Source organism: Aquila chrysaetos, chromosome 7 (genome assembly GCF_900496995.4).
Source record: "Aquila chrysaetos chrysaetos chromosome 7, bAquChr1.4, whole genome shotgun sequence".
NCBI classification, from domain to species: domain Eukaryota; kingdom Metazoa; phylum Chordata; class Aves; order Accipitriformes; family Accipitridae; genus Aquila; species Aquila chrysaetos.
The window spans coordinates 27,930,062-27,947,669 of NC_044010.1; the positions used below are offsets into that span (position 1 = coordinate 27,930,062).

Genomic DNA, 17,608 nt, shown 5'->3' on the forward strand with positions numbered 1-17,608 from the left:
CCAGGTGTTGTGGATGTTACCTGTTCTCCAAGGTTTGCACCAGCTACCGTACACTCAGTCACTAGCACCTTTCACAGAGTCCTGACAAAAAGTGAGACGCCTGGGGGAGAACAGAGTGGATATCTAGGAATCTCTTACACCCTTCCCCAGCCTTCCATTTTTGGTCACCATTGGAAGCAGGATACTGGGCTTAGGTGGACCTTTGGTATGACACTATACATCCATTTGTGTGTTTCTGCTATTCTTTCCGTTCTCCTCTGGGTTGGCTTAGGAGAGCCTTGGTCATGCCAGTACTATGCAGTGCAAATCAGACTTTTCTCTCTCTACTTTGAGCCTCCATTGGTGGGTCCTACAACCTTTGGAAGGTGTCCTCTGGTCCCTGCGTAGGGCACTGATTATGCATTGAAGAGGGTCAGGGTGGGGGTGTTGGTTGTTTCCTGGATAAACTACAGATCACAAGTGGGATTGGGATCATGGATGAAATCTTTTTGTGGCTCCAGTTGTTTCCTTCTCTCAGAAGAGGCTGAGAGTTGCCCCACACTCTGTGGGCACATGAACCTTTAGTGTACCCCAGTGTCAACAGATATGATAGAGGATGCCCTGACAGCCTCTCTGGACCAGGCCAGAGCTGCAGCTTTGGGGCTTTCCCTGGCAAGCAGCAGAGGGAGGCTTGGCCAGCCCTCCTTGAGGGAAAGCAGCTCTTCTTTTCGGCCTGTCATTGGCTAGCTCCTCCTGACTACCCCTTCATTTTTGGGGCTTTTAAGGATAACACCTATCCTGCAGCATTGAATAGAGTTTCATTCTCTATATGTAGTTTTTATATACCTTTTTTATACCAACCATGTAAAATTGAGGCTTTGCAAAACACAGGCTGTTGACTGCTAAACTCTTTTGGCTACTGAATTTTGGCAGCCCCACAGACTTTCATAGCAGATTTTCTAGCAACCCTATTGCCAAAACCAGCCAAGTGCCTTGGCAATGCCATTTGCTATGCCAGATAAACAAAAGACAAACAGTATTACAATACTCTGTATAGGTAATGGGTACAAATGGTATTTTAAAAAAGACTGGGCTAATTGCAGCTCAGTCTTTCATTGCTCACTGTTTACATCAGTTCTGGGGAGACTATTCTGTTGCAAACAAGGGGTTTCTAAGGATCATACCTGCAAGGTAGCTGATGATAGTCTTTTGTAGTGCTGTGTCAGAGAGCACTGGCAGCAGACCAGGGTCTCTGTAGTAACTCCCCAGGTGCTAAAGCAAGCTTTGCTGTGGTTCAGCTCCCCAGATCTGGCTCTTACAGTGCCAATAAGCAGAGTCCCTCCAGGTGGTCACTGGGCAGCATGCATGTAACGCATGGAGTAAGGTTCCACTCCTCACTACTGCCGATAGGGTATTGTAACATCAAACTTGTCATTATCGGGCTGGATCCCAGCTAGTGTACAATGGTGATGCATCCGCATGTTGCCTGAACATTACAGATACCCCCGGCTGTGCCCCCGGGCCATTAACGTTCAGTGAATCAGCAGTGCATTTGACATGGCCGGCGTGGGCCGGCACGGCCGCATGGCGGGCCGAAGCACAGGGTTCAGCGCACTCCCTCCAGGCAGCCCTCGGAGGGGTGCCCTGGGCCTGCAGTTCCAGGGCTTTCATTGTGGCCGGGTGCCTCATGGAGGGCAGCGCCAGTTTCTGGTGAGCGGTGGTCCCTGTTCCGCCATTGTAACAGGGACAAATGACTGTGCCAGCCATGTGCCAGAGCCACCAGGCTGAGGGTCTCCACGGCCCACTGCCCCGGGGCGGACCAGCATGACCCACAGTGGGTATGGCCTCTTCCCATCCTCCCCAAGGGCCAGCCAGCTTCTTAGCACACAAAAAATCATAGAAACAGACCTCTCCAAAGGGGTCTAGAAATCATATTATGTTGCTGGAGCTTGGTTCCCTCCTGCCAGCCTGGCAGGGATCACTGCTGGCTATAGCTTGGGTCTGGTCCCATCTCCGCGCAAGGGGCTGGAGGGTGCAGGGCTTTTTCCATAAACCCTTTTTAGAAAAACGGCATATGGGGTAAATGGGATTTTGTTTGTTTCTCCTGACTCTTCATCCTAATTAAATGGAAAAAAGATCCCGCACTTGAAATGCTCCCCAGAGCTATAGCCTGAAGTAGCGCTTAGGCATAGTTAGATGGACTCAGCGTGGTGATTAGGGACTCAAAATAGCCATAATTACCACATTTGTGTTGCAGCTATTTCAAGGATCTGCTTTCTGCAGGTGCTGGTCAGCCCCCGCTGCAGGGAGTCCATCCTGTGCCAGCTCTGTTTCTCTTTTTTTCATTAGCAGCATTTTAAAAGAGGAATGTCTGTCTTTTGATCTAGGTAATATCCTACCTGAAATTGATGTGGATGCTTTTGTCCATTGAACAACCCCAGAGAAAACTGGTTAAAAACACGGGAGGCACTAGTTAGGGAGACTCATTCTCTAATTCAGTGTCCAAATTCAACTTTAACTAAGAATCCCATTAAAGACAGAATATTTTATTACCTCTAAATAAATCCCAATACTTATATTTGGAACCTTAAAAGATTTTTCTGTATAGTCAGCCAAATAAATTTGCCAGGACTGGAGAAAGTTGCAGGGAAGATTTAGTGCTTGCTCCTTCTAGGAAGAGGGTGGAAGAGCGAATTACTGGGAAGCAATGAAGGAGAAGAGCCATCCTGGTCTGACTGAAACCAGACCCTCACTTTCCGAGTGGTGGAAAAATTGCAGAGGAACACAACCAGGATGCTGCGCACAGCATTCTTTGTAATCTGTTCTCATATGTCATTAGGATATTTTCAATCTTGCTGCCTGGAGGCATTTTAACAGCAGCTTACCCACCATCCACAAAATCCATTAGTTTAAACAATAAAAATGAGCCATTTGGCCACACAGCAATGGCCTTAAAATTGCTTTGCTAAGTGCAGATATATAATGAGGATGGAGCCTTCAGAGCTGTGCAAGGATCATGACAGATGTAATGGAAAATACAGCTGCTGCAAGATGTTCTCCATGAGGGCAACACCAGGCCTCGGTTTGCTTTTCCTAGACCACCCCACAGCTGGAGAACCAGATTTAGCAAGAGGCAGGTACTAGATGCAGAGCATGGCACATACATGCACGTTTTTTAGGGTGGCTCTTCTAGCATGTGCCTGATAACGTCTGAAGCTTCACCTTACATCTGGTACTCATTAATCTGAGTGGGTCTGTGAAACCCAAGAATGGGATGGCCAGCATCTTCAAAAGCCAGCAGGTGTGCGAGCAGCTGAGGAGGTTGGAGCTGGCCCTCATCCCTGCCTGGCACCGCTCCCCCTTGCCAGGGACCACCCTCACCAGCTCTGCTGACGGACCTGCAGTGTAAGCACTAACCCCATTCTGTCAAAATGACTCAGGCTAGAAAACTTTTTCCATTAAAAGTATCAACTCCACAGCCAGGGATATTTTTATTTTACTTACACACATTCCCCCCCCCCCCCCCACCCCGCCCCAGCCCCGAGTAATTTCCTCAGGGCTGGGGAGTGGAATTTTGTTTCCAGCCCATAGCTGCACGCAACAACCCAGCTCGGTTTATTGCTGAAGTGGATGATACCCAATCAATCCTGCACTTGGAAGCGAGGTGCTTAGCTACCATTCTCTGTCAGCTTTTCTACTTTATGAGCCTGTCAAACTGTTTCTATTCACTCCTAATATAATCTTTCCACAATAAGGATGGCTAGAGATGGGCAGGAGGCTGCCACTATTACCTGGGAACTGTGATAAATTGCTAGGCAGCTTTTGGGGTTGCAGCAGCCATGGGAGTGTTCCTCTTGAAGTTCCAGGAACTTTGTTCACACCCTGTGCTTTACATGCATGTCATGGTGTGCATTTATTGCCTTTCTTTCAGGAGTGTGCCTGTGTGGAGAGAATCATAAAAACTGATCACTTAATCAGTGCATAAAACTGAGTGATTAATTAACAGTTCGTCCATGAGTAGCAACAGCAGCACCAGTGTCTCACCAGACACATAACCCCACACCAGGAAGCTTGACTGTCTGGGAATTACTGTTCAAAGCAATTGCATTTTTCTGTAACTGGGATTGCATGGGATTATGGTATTATAAATGGGATTTGCTCTAAAGGCCAGTGGCCCTCTGGATTTTATGGATTACTCCAGCTTCTCCTAAAAGGAATTTTGGTAATGCTCCTTTAATGAGACTGCACTAAATTGAATTACACCCTGCCTTTCCCCCCGAAATGGGATCTTTTTCTGCAGCAGTGGACATGTGCACAGAAGAGTCTTATGTATTCCTTTCTAGGGGGTATGCGTGACCTATATAACAACACCTACACAAACAGACATGAGCTTAACCCTAAATATTTGCAAAAGAAAAAATTTTCGATTCTTTTAGAGCAATTTGGGGCCTGAAGGCCTCTGCTTACCATCACCCATTATTCTGGCCCAAATGGTCCAGCTTTGAAACCGGAGATGGTAAATCCTCTAGGGACATTCTACAGATTCTTTATAAAACACTGGCACTTCAGGGCCTGCAAATAAGACCATTTCCAGGGCTCTGATCCCTTGTGCTGAATTCCCTTGATATAGTGGGGATGGGAGAGCAAAAGGAATAAACAACTGGTTTGTGACAGGCAATGGGAAGCTCCACAGTTTTTTCTGCTACTGGTTCAGAGTAGCAGGTGCCTCTTCATCATCCTGCATCCTCGCAGGTGGCTTGTCAAACTACCTGCCCCAGCAGTCTCCTCGCTGAATAAACATACCTCCTGGTCCCAGGCCAGCAGGTGAAGTTTTGTGGAAGGTCACGGATGGGGAAGGACGAGTCACTGCAACAGGGCTGGAAACTGTAGTCTTCTCTTAGCTGACGTCTGGAGCAACTCACCCACTCACCTGAGCTGTGCAGCCCCACTGCAGCCACACTTCATCTCACTGTGGAGGCAAAAGCTGTAGGCAATGCTGGAGAAGAGGCTCTTATGGCTTGCAGACAAAGCGAGTTAACAAGAGGCTTTTGCTGGATAGATTTTGCTGTCTTTATTCTACTCCTAGCTCTCTTTCCTCAGTCCTGCTTTATCTAACCCGTTTGCCGTGGAGAAACAGCGATTAGCTTTCTTTTTCGTGCAACATGTACCTCCCGTTTTACTCCATAACTCAGCTTGTAGCTCCATCAGCTGATCTCCAAGCTCAACCTGAGGGGTCCTTGCTGTGGGCTGGGTAGAGAGGCCACCTTGAAGATCACCGGGTCCACTCACCCGCTGTGGTCTCGCCTCTCTCAACAGGCGAGCCCTGTGCCATGGGTTACTGCGCTCTCCTTGTGCCGCAGGCATGAGCCCAGAGGGCCAGGGGCTGAAGGAAGCTCTCGGCCAGGCTTCCAGCTGGCAACGGCCAGAAGGTGCCAGGCTGGGGTTTATGTACCAAAGCTTACCAACCACTTCGCCCCCTCCCTGCAGCTTTTTGGGAAAAAATTACAGGTGGTGCTGTTTTACCCTTCCTGGGCACCCGCTGTCATGCCGCAGTGCTGGGCTGGATGGTCTTGCAGGCTGGGAGGCTCCTCCTCATGTTCACTGATGAGGCACGCGGCAGGCCAGGAAGCTGACAGCGGCGGCAAGAGAAGAGCTTGCTGGCAAGTCACTCCTGCGGATGGACGGGGAAGTGGGAGGTTAGTCACAAGCTGTGCTCCTCTGTACAAGCAAGGGTGGCTGGTTGGCGCAGAAACACACTACAACGACAGGGCTCCTCCAGGAATGTATTTATTTACATTAAAACACTATTATACAAACTGAAAGAAAGGAAAAGGAAAAAAAAAAAGAGATGACAACTTAGAGGGGCAGGTGTGCTGAAGTCAGCGCCTGTCACTCCCCACTCCATCTCGCTGCCGCTTTCCTTCTGCTCTGGTCTGACTGCGAGTGCCACGATCCTTGTAGGAAAATCCCTTCCTAACCCTCTCTCAGTGTGAACATCCACATTTTCTATTTAAGTGGCTTTCAGAAATCTTTTCTGCCTCCAAAGAAAACTCTTGCCCAAACGTTTTTTTCTTAATTTATTTATGTAACACAGTGTAGAAAGCTATCAATTCATAAGCAATGGTTCTGTACAATCATCCTGCAGAGGATCCCCATTAATTTTCGACCAGCAGGCACTTTTCCCCCCCAGAAGTGCTCACAATTAACAGGGATTCTTTTTAATATTTTTTTTAAGATCAAAAAGATACATGGAAAAGAAAATAAAGTTTACCTTTCAATGCCTAAAGTGTGCACATAAAACAGGCACAAAGAAACGACTGTGTATTCCCATGATTTCTACGTCACTAATACAGCAGGAGCAACAATCTGTACAATAAAATGCAGCTGCAGAGGAAAAGAATTTCAATAACCCATCTGGAATACTTTTTAAAAAATGTTGTTTTACTTTAAAATGCATAGTGATCAGAAAAAAATGCTCAGCAAAGAGAAGCAGCTAAACCCCACAGACACAGAAAGCATCCCCCATCAATTCTTAAAGCATATTTCAGTTGGGACTTAATTTTTGTCACAAATCACAAGAATAATATACAACTGGCTAAGGAGCTACTTGATAAATAATTGGGAAAGAGAATCTATCCATGCACTAGTTAAATACAGCTAACTTCTTTACAGTACACAAAAAACATTCATTAATAATGTAGTGTAAAGACTGAAATGTAAAGAGAAAGAGAGAGAAAATACATTACTGATTTTATTAATTCAAGTTCAGGCATCTACTTGTGTTACAGCACAGCTGTCAAAAGGCGAGAATGAGTAAATAATAAAACAGAGTGTTTTTCTTTCTTTCCACATTATTCTATAACTGAACACCGATGGGCAGTGAAGCAATCATTCTGCTGTCCAACTCATGAGGCTGCTGTGGTGTCCTAGTTCTGCATCTGTTCAAAGAACTTGTAGGTGGGATTTTCATAGCCATTTTGCTGCATCTTGGAAAGGTGGCGCTCCTCTGGTGTCACTGCAGCATCCACCTGTTGTGAGAAGAAACAATCAGCGTCAGATTCTTGCTCAATTCACAGCATACCCCACATTTCCTTACTTTACGGCCATCCACCATACTTTGTACCCTCCCCTCTACATTCAGGCAGAAAGCATCCTCTGAAACACAAGACGGTTTCTTTGACAGGTTCTTCTGTCCCCCCCCCCCCCCCCCGCCTTTTTTTTCCTTAACGAATGAGGGAAAGTAAACTAGGTCCCAAGCTCAGTCCAAATATCGAAAGAAAGTCTAAAATAAAGGTGGCTGGGAAGTGATAGGGATACTTCTCCACTAAACAGAGTATTAAACCTAGGACCTGGAGGCTCTCTTTGTCTGAAGAGACAACTGTCTCTGAAAAGTCTTCTCTCCAAGTTACGCAGGACCATGAGTGGCCTCATGAACAAAATCAATAGACGGCACTGCACCCAGCAATAAATGAGAAGCCAGCAAACAGCTTTCAAGAGCAACCTGAAAGTGATGGCCCTTCCAGCTTGGACAGTCATGGTTCACTTTTTGGACAGAGTAATACGCAGAAGATAAGGCAACAGGAACAATTCTGCAACTCATTTTTTTTTGCTGCAGGACTTCAAACCCAGCTGATCAAACTCAGCAGTACCAGCGCTGGTTTTTGTTGTCTGGCTCAGGAAGCATGCAACTCCACAAACAAAAAAAGGGGATATACTTTGCATCACCCCGCTAGTCCCCCATTATTACGTTTTTGCCCCCTACGATATAGATCAGTATCTATACCTGGGGTCAACTGGATCTTAAAAGAAAGGGATCACTAAAAAGCTGAAGGAAGGGGCTTGAGCCTGCCTTCTGTCTATATTGTGCTCTCAGATCTGTTGCAGGTGCTGTGGTCTCAAGACCGAGAAAATTAATTGGAAAAATTAAAATGAGGGTAGCAAGGAAATGCCAGAGTAGCCAGGCACAAGGTGAGCAAAGAATCCCATTGCACTCACAGAAACAGAACTTCTCTGGCTCCAAGGTCAAGCTTGGTTCAGTTTAGCGACAAAAAGCTTGATGTGTCTGCACTGGTTTAAGTATTTCTACTTAACAAAAATTGACCTTTCTTGATTACTTGGAAGACAGGCATAAAGACAGTGCAGTCAAGACTTCTCCACTGAATACATGCGGCTCCACAAATGATTTTCCTCCTTCACTGAACGTTACAGTAATATGAAACTCCATCAAATTAGAGTAGGCGAGAACAGTCTCTAAATGTTAATTAGGTATTTTACCTCTGCTGTATGAGCTCAATAGCTGTTGTGTATTCAAAACCTACTGTATCCTGGCTATCTTGCTAACTGCCTATGAAAACAGAGCTAAGCAAGCTGCTTGTCAGCTATTTCATTTGCTCTCTGATATCTCTAGTGTTTGACAGCTCTTAAAAGAGAAGGTAAAAAGTGAATTTTACATTGTCAAAAATTTAAAATCAGGAAGGTGCCTAAAACGCTACACTAAAGTATTAGGTATGAACATTTTCCTGTAGATTCCTGTAAGTAGTGACCTTTAGGAAAAACATCAATTTACTTTTAGCATAAAAATAGCCTTTTCGATAATGGAAAGGCTCTCAAGAAGCCTTACACAGCAGGCTAACTTACTCTAACCTTTTAATAAAAAAGCAAAGGAGAAGTACTTATGTCTGATACTCATTTAAAATCTACTCTACAATACTGGAAATAACTCAGCTTAGTGAGGACAGACTATGACCTTCGGTAAGTTGTTACCTGATACCCTGGAGAAAGATTAAATCAATGTTCTTCATGCTTGGGACAAATGCAGGCTGCTCAGCTTATTTTTGCAGCCATTTATTGAGGTAGGTCGTACCACAATACCACCAGAAAACGGCTCCTCTCAGAGCCATCTTCTCTCTTGATGGTCTTTTATTTGTTACTTAAGAGAAGAAACGTGTGTGGCATGTGTATTGGACTGCTCAGATGAACTGCTAACCCCAAATCTGATCCACTTTCATATCTGTGCCCCTTCTAAATCTGCTTATCCATGTTCCAACTCTCAAATTGCATTTTCAATCAACACTGTATCTTTCATCAAATCTCTTTCTCTTACATAATAATTATACATTTTTGTGAAATACCCAACTTTAAGGGTCACATGCTGCTTTTGTTCCCAAGCTATTGTGAAACTTTCCATAGGTGAGAGTCCTGAGCCTTCCAGCAAGCCCTTGACTCCTGCCAGCAGGGAACAGGATACCAAGCAGAAAGGATCACTGGGCTGAGCTGACATGGTGCTGCCTGTCTTTCTGATTCTGCAATATAACTTGGCCTTTTTTGCTGTTAAAATACCGCCATTCAAAGGTTCCCCCCCCCCCCTTTTTTTTTAAAGTTGCATTTGCATGGAGTAATTCTCTTATGCAACAAACTCAAAATCTCTCTATCCATCTATTTTTTCCCCTCCTGTGATATGCTCCTAGTCAGTGAGATCCTGTTTAGAGAGAGGTCGCTCTTGCTTTTAAGCTGCTCTTTCCAGATTTCCCTTTTTTTAGAAATCAGAGAAGCCAGTGTTTTTCTTTCCCTGCCCTCCTCCCTCTCCAAAAGTGACAAAAGAAACTTCTTCTGAAGGAGGCAAGCTTCCCCTGGCCAGCCCACGCAAGCAGTGAGTGCTCAGCTTGGCTGTCAACAATCATTTTGATCCATCAAGGACAGGAGAACCCTTGGAAATTTCACAGCCTGTCTCCTCTTCAACCTCTACACCCAAATCCCCAAGACACTTCTGTACAACGTGCTCAGCAGCCAGCGTACAACCATGCACTCGCCTTCTAAAGACTTGTCTGTGCCTGCTGCTCAAGTCTTACCTACGCCCAAGCAGAGAGGGCAGTGGCGGGGCTGGGTGAGAGGCAGTGAGAGCCACCACAACTCACAGCACTCATCTCTGCAACTATCTCCAGGGACTGGGTTGCTTCCTGCAGCTTTACTGTCCTTTCTCCAGGGGTTGCCAACTTCTTCCTCCGCAAGGATACACCATCTCTATCCATATGCAGTGAATCAACTTCTGACAATTCCTTAACGCTATTGCTGTTCAGCAGAGCACTTGTTTTCTGTGTATGTCATCAGCATAACAGCAATAGGGCCTAACAAATCCATTCCATATAGGTTTTGTACAAACATGTAAAAGGCCTAATCCCTGCCCTGAGGAACATGCAAATTTAACAGCGTTAACTATTTCTGTTGTGACAATGTCGCATGCCATCTGCTGCTGCTAAAGTTGTCACTAACATGGCTGCAAAGGGAAGAGAAGAACAAAGCACTGAAAATGGGAAGTGTTCCTGTAGCATTTTCAGCACTTACAGAAAATAGGAATACAAAGCAAGCACAGAGGAAAAGCCACGCTTCCTTTCATTCTTTAAGGGGCTACTGTAGCATCAAGTCAGCCCTGGTTCTTGTGCACAGTAACACCATGCTACCAGCATATCTCACAATTCACAACTAAACCCACCAAGAGCTCAAAAAGATTCTCTTCTAGCATGAAATTAAAGTGCAATATGAAGCTCTCGGATTGAGGGATCAGGGGTCTCTGTGTACCAATACATGCCTGAGAGCATCTTTCTTTCCAGGAGGCTCCCCGCATTAGGCTGGGATGCAAAGGAGGGGTATGCCAGAACCTGTGCTGTATTTCTTCATATTTAAGCTCCAGACAACACTGTATTGAACTCTGTCACCCATTTTAGCTTAAGCCTTCCATTCAGCACTTCTTATTCAGGACTAGAAGATGTGATAAGCTCACAGAATAACCTGCTTGCAGGAAAGAAACAGGGTAAGACAACATAAATAAAAAAGAATCAAAGAAAGTGCAAGGCAGAAGAGACTAAAGAATTGATGAGAAACTAGAAAAACTTGGAAGAAAATCAGGGAGGAGAAAGATCAGGAAAAAATATGAGGAAGGACAGGAAAATCAGACTGAATTTTTAACACCCTTGCACAATATTCCATATTAAAAAGTCTCACTTTGATAAAGCTAGTTTATAGTGAAAGTCCAATAACCTCTGAAATATAGCATTTATAGAGGAAAGGGATTTATTGAGGCTTCTACTTGCAGTCTTAGTAAATTTTTTCTTTAATTTGCCCCCTTAGCCTTTAAAATGACTACTGCTGGTACTTCCTCTCCTTCCTGTAGCTGTCTGCTGCAGGGTAATCCATCTCACCGCCAACCTATGTGCACTATCACTCATCCTGAATGTCTTCTTTTCTATTCACTTTTACGCATTTCGACTCTGCCAAATTCTTCCACTCATTCTTTGCAACCTTTGTCCTAGGTATTGCTCTGCCAAACGACATGCCTTGAACCCAATTACCTCCTTGTCAGTAAATCCCTAAAGCCCTTTACCATTTTAAGAAGCTTTTTGCACCCATTATGGAGGTGGCAGAAGTTGAACACAGCACGTAAGAGGTGTGGGTACTCTGGCGCTGCTGAGAAGCAGCCTAGACACTTCTCTTTTCTACGACGTGATGTCTCTTGAGGAAACAGCTTGGTCACGTAGATAACCTCTTTTGAGACTGTTTGTCCATCTAACTCCTCCTCCTCTGGCCTATGGATCTTTCACACATAAAATCCTAATGTGGAGTCAGGAAGATGGTAATACTGCAGACAAATTCACGTGCTGCATCTACACACACGGGGCAGATCAAAAGCCCAGATGGGAGGTGTTGGCAGCCCTCAAGAGATGCACTGAACGCAACATTGTTTAAACGATGGTAAATGGATGCTGCCTAATATACACCTGCAGATTGGACTTTGAGAGATGGACTTTGGAGAGTACTACAGCAATTTTAATGGCTTCTCTGCTACTGCGATGAGCCCTCCCATTGTCCCCTCTCCCCACATGCTCTTGCCTCTGTAACAGAAAGCAAATGAGCTTCAAAGAGGAGAACCTGAAAGAGGAGGAGTTGAGATAGTTGGCTGTAGTCTGGAGCACAGGAGAGGTGAGAAACTCTCTTTTGCCGCCTGCTTTCATGGAGGAAGTAATCTCCTACAGACAGCTGGGGTGGGCACACCAGCAAAAACCACCTTCAAAACGTTTGCTGGAGCTCCTATGTGCACATATAGTAAGTAAGTAATTTTCAAACACTCAAGTCATTTACTTAACTGTGGCAGTCCTTTTCCTGGAGAGGGTGAACCACTTTGAAACATTTATATTCTCAGACTTGGAAGAAAATTACTATGACACTTTTTCTAAATAGGACAAGTATATTCCTCCTCAGAGCTTCAAAAAAAGGCTAACAGGATTTTTAATAATGTCTTTTGTTAAATTAATAGTGAAATGAGAGAAAGTACTACAGTCAGAGTTGACTTTTTGGAAGATAAGAATACAGGTGGAACAGGACCTGCTTTGTAATCTTGCATCCATTACCACAGAGTTAAATTCTCACAGTAACTTCTGACATGCAACAAACAGGTTGCAAATTTTGTTAAAATATACTAGCCAACCTAGAGCTGATGTACTGTTATTTTTATGTGAAGTAATTTTGCTCTTTTGTGCTTTTTGTGCACAGCACATTAAAGGTGCACTGTTGCTGAGTAAATTAATCCTCTTTAGACTGGAACAGCTTAATTTTTAAGACATTTTAATATTAAACATCAATTGTTTATGGGACTTGAGATGTGGGGTTTTTTTTCCCAAAGTGCGTGCTACAAAATTTTCACCAACCTAGGACAAAAATAGATGTTATGCTTTTCTTGCAGGCGAGAAGCTCAGACAGTGAGGCTATGCAGTCTGCCAAGACCACAGAGCAAGTCTGGCAGAATAAGGAATCCTGCCTGCCAATGCCAGACACAATGCAGCAAATCTACAAGGCAACACCATCTTCAGTGTGGTATTGTAAATTGACTAATATTCTTTGTAGATCTGCATGCTATAGCTGTATGGTTTGACCTGTAAAATTTTCTATTCCCTAAATGATGCTGTCATTTTGACATGAATCACTTGTTCAGCTTGTGCATGTTATTTCTAGTCCAATATTTCCAAGTTCACTGTCACTGAAGAAAGCTCACAGGAATCCAGGATTACCTTTGCCACATCATTCCATCAGGTGAAGCCCACCTGAAATTTTAAGGTCGTCCTGCAGTAATAGTATGTCCACATACAATGACTGATTTGGGGCTTTGGCCTAGCAAGCCTCCTGACCTATTCTGTTGTCACTAAATTCAGCCAAAGGTGGGTCTCAGGTTGCACAACTGTTGGCAGCAGCTATCAACTAGGTGGTTTAAAACAAAAACCTGTTTCAATTTCCTACGAAATGGGCTGGAAGCTTTCATGTGGAAAGTTAAAGCTGAGATTCTTGCTTTCTATTTTCTGCCTCTTGGTCCAAATTCTTCATGGCTTGCTGTCTGCTCAAATGTCACCCCAAATGGTTGGTGCTCTTCTGACCACGTCTCTTAGGAAGGTTTTAAAGCATGTGAGCAACCACAGCACGGGCGCAGGGACATACAAGCACAGGCTTAAGACAAAGGCTTACTCAAATATTTTTAAGACACGTCATTGCCCCAGATGGTGGAATACATGCATCAGGAAGCATGTATGTCTCCAGCAAGACCAAGCAAGGTTCATTTGACTCAAGGAGAAAGCAACATAACTGTGGACTTGAACAAGACTTAGTTACAATCAAAAATTTAAGATACCTGTTTTGGAAGGCAAAAACATGTGTTTCACGTGCTGGCTAATGTAAGTACTATCCACAAACCAGACATTCACATAGCTCTATTGGTTTTGTGTGGCAAGGTTTTGGTAGCGGGGGGGGTTACAGGGGTGGCTTCTGTGAGAAGCTGCTGGAAGCTTCCCCTGTGTCCGACAGAGCCAATACCAGCCGGCTCTAAGACGGACCCGCCGCTGGCCAAGGCCGAGCCAATCAGCGATAGCGGTAACGCCTCTGTGATAACATTTTAAGAAGGAAAAAAAAGTTGGGACAGACAGGAAAACGGCAGCCGGAGAGAGGAGTGAGAACATGTAAGAGAAACAACCCTGCAGACCCCCAGGTCAGTGAAGGAGGGGGAGGAGGTGCTCCAGGCGCCGGAGCAGAGATTCCCCTGCAGCCCGTGGGGAAGACCATGGTGAGGCAGGCTGTCCCCCTGCAGTCCATGGAGGTCCACGGTGGAGCAGATCTCCACCTGCAGCCCAGGGAGGACCCCACGCCGGAGCAGGTGGGTTCCTGAAGGAGGCTGTGACCCCGTGGGAACCCCGCGCTGGAGCAGGTTCCTGGCAGGACCTGCGGATCTGTGGAGAGAGGAGCCCACGGAGCAGGTTTTCTGGCAGGACTTGTGACCCCATGGGGGACCCACGCTGGAGCAGTGTGCTCCTGAAGGACTGCACACCGTGGAAAGGACCCATGCTGGAGCAGTTCGTGAAGAACTGCAGCCTGTGGGAAGGACCCATGTTGGAGAAGTTCGTGGAGGACTGTCTCCCGTGGGAGGGACCCCACTCTGGAGCAGGGGAAGAGTGTGATGAGTCCTCCCCCTGAGGAGGATGAAGCGGCAGAAAACAACGTGTGATGAACTGACCGTAAACCCCATTCCCCGTCCCCCTGTGCCGCTGGGGCGGTTGGTAGAGAATCCGGGAGTGAAGCTGTGCCTGGGAAGAAGGGAGGGGTGGAGGGAAGGTGTTCTGAGATTTGGTTTTATTTCTTATTACCCTGCTCTGGTTGATTTGTAATAAATTGAGTTAATTTTCCCCAAGCTGAGTCTGTTTTGCCCGTGACGGTAATTGGTGAGTGATCTCTCCTGTCCTTATCTCGACCCACAAGCTCTTTGTTATATTTTCTCTCCCCTGTCCAGCTGAGGAGGGGGAGTTAGAACGGCTTAGAACGGATAGAACGGCTTTGGTGGGCACCTGGCATCCAGCCAGGGTCAACCCATCACAATAGCAAATTAGATATCAATACACAAGGGGAAAAAAAAGTTATATGAACCTTCTTCCAGTTCTCATAATTAAGTTTTTCTACTTACAGAGAGCCTTTCTTGTATCCAAGCAACACATGAGTGTCCTGGTTTTGGCTGGAATAGAGTTAATTGTCTTCCTAGTAGCTAGTATAGCGTTATGCTTTCAATTTAGTAGGAGAAGAATGTTGATAACACACTGATGTTTTCAGTTGTTGCTCAGTAGTGTTTAGACTAAGTCAAGGATTTTTCAAGCAAGAAGGCTGGAGGGGCACAAGAAGATGGGAAGGGACACAGCCAGGACAGCTGACCCAAAGTGGCCAATGGCATATTCCATACCATGTGATGACATGTCTAGTATATAAACTGGGGGGAATGGGGGTGGGGGGATTGCCGCTCGGGAACTAACTGGGCATCGGTCCGCGAGAGGTGAGCAATTGCATTGTGCATCACTTGTTTTGTATATTCCAATCCTTTTATTAGTATTGTCATTTTATTATTGTTATCGTTATCATTTTCTTCCTTTCTGTCCTATTAAACTGTTCTTATCTCAACCCACAAGTTTTGCTTTTTTTCCCCCGATCCTCTCCCCCATCCCACTGGGTGGGGGGGGAAGCGAGTGATTGGCTGCGTGGTGCTTAGTTGCTGGCTGGGGTTAAACCATGAGAATGAGGAATTTTAAGTTACTGTAAACTGACCACAAATTTACTTGTCAGATTGGGAAAAGACAAGGGTTTTCATCTTGAAAATCCCATATAAGACTCTTAGATGTTATGTTTCTCAAATCTATGAGTTTCAGATTAGCCATAAATCAAAAGCTGTTGGTTGCAAAAGAAAATCTTGTTTAGAGAACAGAAAGTAATGAAGTATCTGTTTAGGGAAAATCCTTGTAGTGTACAGCACAATCCACAGAAGACCTGCCTCAAATGTTTATTTGCAAGCTAAATAAAGAAATCCGTGTATGTCCATTCCCAACAACAATAAAAACCGATTTCTCCTCTTGTGTAGTATCTGCTCATTGGTTTCTGTTAAATCTCCTATAACATGAATTTTTACATTATGAGGCGGTTGGTCTGGGATAGTTCCAGAATATACTCTTGTGGTTTTATAACCAACTTAACATGGTTTATATTGTGTCTGCATTTACAAAATAAGACAATTTGATTCTACTCTGCCAGAAGCAGCCACTCCAACTCTGAACATTAGGCTAGCCAAAACCATGGTTTCTTCATTTGTAAATATATTTAGAGCAGTGTGTTGACTGTGTTGTACATGTGACACCAGCTGTGCTTGGTAGTTTTTTCTTACCTCCACAACCCCATGATGAATAGATGTGTACTGCTTCTTCTTCAGCATCACCAAAGTAATGACAATGACTGTTGCTATGACAACACCTCCCACCATTAGTCCAATGATGGCACCTTTATTTGAACCCACATCTTCAGCAAAGAACACCTACAAAAGAAAAATAAAGGAAGGTGCCTAATAAAAAGTTCACTGAGTATTTGGCTAACCTGTCCAGCTGCCACAGCAATATAAAGCCTACTGAAGTATCAGTAATTAAGCAGCATTGCATGTCACCCTGATTATTCAAAATTGGATCACTGTACCACAAAGCTCTCATAGTTGGGAGAAGAGCAATTTGGGAAATCTGTACTGCCTGTGGTGTAGCAGTGCTATGGCTAAGGGAAAGACTCATCTCCGTATCGCTGCTTCACATGGGTCTAAGTAGCTTTTTTTTTCTTGGGTAAGCAAGTCAAGCTAATTGCAAAATGACTGATAAGCTTGTAGAGGAGTAACCAGGGGGCATAGAGATTTCTTTATTTTTAGAATGCTCATCGTGAAAGTGTTCATAAATTTACACCTGTGCAGCTTGTTTGGACTACACCTGATGCATTTCTTTGATAAAGGAGCAGTGAAGACCTGTAGGACAACAGTGAAACTTGCAGACAACCAGGTGGGAGAAAATTCTCACATCAAAGAGACAAGAGTCCAAAAACCACAAGCATGCCAATTTAAGTGACCACCAAGGGATGCATCAAGATTTTTCAGGGTAAAGGGAGAATGAGCTATACCTAGGTGATGAGCATACTCATGTGAGACCTAGACGAGATGACAGTTGTGTGAAAAACAGAGAAGATCCACTTGAATTATGTGTACTGACAAGGCAAATCAGTGGACAGCAAGATGCTTTACTAAGCATTTAGTAAGAATGGCTTTTAGCAACAGGAGCAGATATGAAAAGTGGGTGATTGTTTTCACTGTTCTGCTTTGTATTCAAGGAATATGCTGCATTATTTTATATCTATGCATACTTTACAAACCTTTTGTCTGCTTGTCAATAGTGGGCTTCTATTATTTTTAACCAAAATGGGCAACAAGGATTAGAAAATAAATTACATTCACAGAATTGTAAGGCTACCTTACTCTGAAAGACTAAATACTTTGATAAGTATTTAACAAAAATGCAGAGGGAAGCAGGAAACCAGCGGAGAATTATAATGAGCTGTATAACATTTGCACTCTTTAAGAAACACAATCTTCCTCAGAGAGGTATTAAAGCATGCCATATAAATATTTATATTGTTCCTAGTCATAAGCAAGAAATGTGCTTAAAGTTAAGAATTCAGTGGAAAGTACACACAATGGACAGTGTTGGCATAAGGTGATGTGAAGTAATAATTTCTTCTGTCAATTTTACCTGCCCAG

General features: G+C 44.5%; 1 protein-coding gene across 4 annotated transcripts in view; it reads right to left on the reverse strand.

Moving 5' to 3' along the window:
- Positions 1 to 6,039: 6,039 nt before the first annotated feature.
- LOC115343587 (amyloid beta precursor protein) overlaps positions 6,040 to 17,608 on the reverse strand; it is a 243,124-nt gene continuing 231,555 nt past the window's right edge. For all 4 annotated transcript variants that reach the window (XM_030019716.1, XM_030019719.2, XM_030019718.2 and 1 more), the window contains 2 exons: positions 16,208 to 16,354; positions 6,040 to 7,007 (listed from right to left, as the gene is read on the reverse strand). In XM_030019716.1, the coding sequence (XP_029875576.1) occupies positions 6,906 to 7,007; positions 16,208 to 16,354 (249 nt within the window). In that variant the 3' untranslated portion in view covers positions 6,040 to 6,905. The remainder of the gene's footprint in view (positions 7,008 to 16,207; positions 16,355 to 17,608) is intronic.